General features: G+C 44.7%; 1 protein-coding gene across 1 annotated transcript in view; it reads right to left on the minus strand.

The window, feature by feature from the left end:
* The window catches only part of LOC307237438 (voltage-dependent T-type calcium channel subunit alpha-1I-like), a gene marked incomplete at both ends in the record, with an annotated part of 155,785 nt that extends 152,436 nt beyond the window's left edge, over window positions 1–3,349 (minus strand). The window contains one exon of the mRNA XM_080010150.1: window positions 3,087–3,349. Within this exon, the coding sequence (XP_079866276.1) occupies window positions 3,087–3,349 (263 nt within the window). The remainder of the gene's footprint in view (window positions 1–3,086) is intronic.
* Between the last annotated feature and the right edge of the window lie 282 nt (window positions 3,350–3,631).

A 3,631-nucleotide genomic window follows, 5' to 3' on the forward strand; every position in this document is an offset into this window, starting at 1 on the left:
ATAGTAAAGCAGCAGCAACCAATCACAGAGCTTCATAGTAAAGCAGCAGCGACCAATCACAGAGCTTCATAGTAAAGCAGCAGCGACCAATCACAGAGCTTCATAGTAAAGAAGCAGCAACCAATCACAGAGCTTCATATTAAAGAAGCAGCAACCAATCACAGAGCTTCATAGTAAATCAGCAGCAACCAATCACAGAGCTTCATAGTAAAGAAGCAGCAACCAATCACAGAGCTTCGACCGTCGTGTCGTTTGTACAGAATCTAAAGGTGACGGCTGTGCGCTGTCCGTGGTGCTGAAAGGCTGTTGAGCTCCCACACACCTGCAATGCTCCATCATGACAACATGAGCTCCACCTCATTCAGGAATCTTTAAATGTCACTACAATCAAATTGTAGATCTTGTTTTTTTTTCCAAATATAACTTGTGTTAAGAGGTTTCTCTTGCACATTTTAAATCGTTCTTAAACATGTTGCTGATTTCTAAGGACTGATTCTGAATAAAGAAGACTGTTTACATACTGGAGCATCATCACTGTTTCACACTTTGAACCAGGTGTTTCCCCAGACAGGATGCACAGGTTTCAATCCCTCAGAAGAGTCATCTCAAGCTATGACGACGACGAAAAAATGGAAAAAAAACAAAAAAAAACACTCCTGCCGCGCCCTTGAGCAAGGCACCAGCCGTAGAATTGACTGAAAACCCTGTGTCCATCTTAAACTCAAAGGACCGATTTGGGGTAAATACAAAATGTGATCCTTCCTCCTCTTCTTGCTCCTTATTACAAATTCTGTATCTCCAAGCCATTGGTATTCAGCGACTGACTGACTTTATCTTTGTTATGGCCTGACCCCTGACCTCTGACCCTTGACCCCTGACCTCTGACCCTGGTGTGGTGGACAGAGAACCGCACAGAGAGGCTGGTCTGGTGGAGTAAGAGACACCTCCAGAAAAGACATCTGAGTTGGTTTGATATTTCACTGGGAGCTGTGCTTTGGTTCACACAGGAAACTTAATTATTTGAAATGTTTTCATTTGAAGACGTCGCGGAGGCTTTAAAAACCAGTGCCAACAACTCTCCGCAGCGTTAGTTTGCTCAGTACTTCAGCGTTGCAGTATTTCATGTCTCTCAATTGATGTCTTTTCCAAGATGGCGATACGTCGTATTTTACCATCCTACATGACAACACTGTACGCCTTCCAGTAGGACCAGTGAGGCGGAAGCTAAAGAGTAGAATAGAATAGAATAGAATAGAACCGAATAGAATAGAATAGAATGTCGTATCAAATCCTATATCATACCACATCGTACGATATACAGTGTTTGCTCTTTCCTCCCAAAGCAGGCAACGCTACTGAACTGGTTTTACCTTCAGGCAAACTGGGATCCAACTTCCTGTGAAGCAAACAACAGCTGGAACTCAAAGTGACCTACTTAATGCTTTTATATTCATATTTATATTCATATTTATATTCATATCTATATTCATATTTATCGTGCCAAAAAGCCCACTGAAAGAACCCCAGAGGTACTATCTTGGTTTAGGTGTATTTTCTTTCCCAGGACCTAGACTCCGGCAGCTGATCCAGACAAACCAGGAAACAGATTTCACATTTCAGGGAAACAACAACATCAACAACAACAACAACAACAACAACAACAACAACAACAACAACATCAAGGACAACGACAACAACAACAACAACAACAACATCAAGGACAACGACAACAACAACAACAACAACAACAACAACAACATCAAGGACAACGACAACAACAACCCCGCTCTGAAAACACGGTCGCTTTGAAAAAACACCCGTTTTGCTCATCATGATTGGAAACTCGGGCAAACTCTCTGATAGAAGAACACGGTCATCGTTCCCGCTTCGCCTCCGTCACTCGACAACAAAGCAGCTTTACCTGAGCTACACCCGCTTCTCCGCCGCAAAAGAAGGGATTTGATGCTGATCGTTATCCACAAAACGCACAAGGATGCCAGAGCCGGCGCTTACCCTGAGAAGATGGGGGCTCCAGCGGCGGGGCAGGTACATCCACAGAGATGGAGGGATGGAGGAGGAGGAGGGGAAGGGTGGAGGAAGTTAAGTGCGGGGCTAGGATGGAGGGTGGAGGCAGAGAAAAGATTCAAAGGGTGAGAGGGACGGAGAGCAGAGAGGAGCAGTAAGGGCGACGGAGGTATGGAGGGATGGAGAGATGGAGGAATGGAGGGTGGAGGGATGGAGGGATGGAGGGATGGAGGGTGGAGGGTGGAGGGATGGAGGGTGGAGGGTGGAGGGATGGAGGGTTTGTTTGTTTGTTGTTTTGTTTGCTCCTGGGCCTGAACCTCCCTGAAGCTCCAGGTTCTTCTGCTTCGCAGCAGCATCATCTCACTTCCTGCTCCTGGAGCTGAAGCAGAATCTTTGGATTTGGTTTTGTTGTCTCCTCGTCTCAGATCTTAAAGGACATTTTCCACTTTCACTTTCTGTCCCCGTCCCCCTGAATGAAGTGAGATGATGAAGTGTTTTCTTTATCTGATCCTTTCTCGTTTGGGTGATTTAACAACGTTTGGTGCATTTTTATTTGGTGGTTATTGTTGTTTAACCATCATGTCGACATTATTTTTATTGTTCATAACAACTGTGGATTATTGGTTTATTGTTTATTTTATGTTTACTGTTTTTTGCCAAATTACTTCTATGTTTTGTATCTTGCTATTTTTTTAAATTTCTATTTTCAGGATGGCCTATTCCTTGGGGTGTGTGCGGCTGTAACACTGCACTTTCTGTTGAGGGATGAATAAAATATAATCTAATGGAACTGAGTCAGTCATCTAATCTCATGTCGTTTAATGAGATCTAACGTAACCAAATGGAATCTAATTTAAGATAATGCAACATGAAGTAATATAATACAACGTGAACTACTCTAATCAAATCTATTCAAACTGAATGTAATCCGGTGTAATGGGACCTGAAGGTCGCAGGTGAGCGCAGGTGAGACAATGGACAGGTGACAGAGTTGAGTTTCAGGGAAGGAGCAGGATCCAGGTGAGGAGAGGAGCTCTGCCCCCTCTGGCAGAGGCTGGTACTGCAGGAAAGGATATGGACTGGACACCATGCGGATGCACCAGCTGCGGGGGCAGGTGGTCTGCTTGAGGCAGAAGAACACCACGGGCGCCAGCTCAGGGAAGGGCACCACCAGGGCGCTCAGGTCGCTGGCCATGCTGACGTCGTCGCCGGGGGCGACCTCCTCGATGATGTCATCAGCCGGTGCCGAGCCGTAGCGGTCGCACGGCCCCGGCACGGCCGGGGCCACGTCCCCCAGCGGCACGGGACACTCCTCGGTGGTCATGGCAACCCAGGCCCGATCTGGAAGACAAGCGAGGATTTTGACCCATTACATTTTAAATATTTATACTTTTTACTCAAATACATTTTAAATATCTAGACGTATTTATGCTAGTACTACTGCCTGCTAAGAAACTATTGTTCATTGGCGATTTTAGCCAATCAACAATTTGTATCAGCATTTAATAATATATCATTATTAATATTATTATTATTATTATTATCATTATTCAACAGGTCATAGTTCATATCTGTTGTGTTCTAATGTAGATGCTCAGTGTTAGTT

The sequence above is a fragment of the Zeus faber genome (genome assembly GCF_960531495.2).
Source record: "Zeus faber genome assembly, chromosome: 11".
In the NCBI taxonomy this organism is placed as follows: Eukaryota; Metazoa; Chordata; class Actinopteri; order Zeiformes; family Zeidae; genus Zeus; species Zeus faber.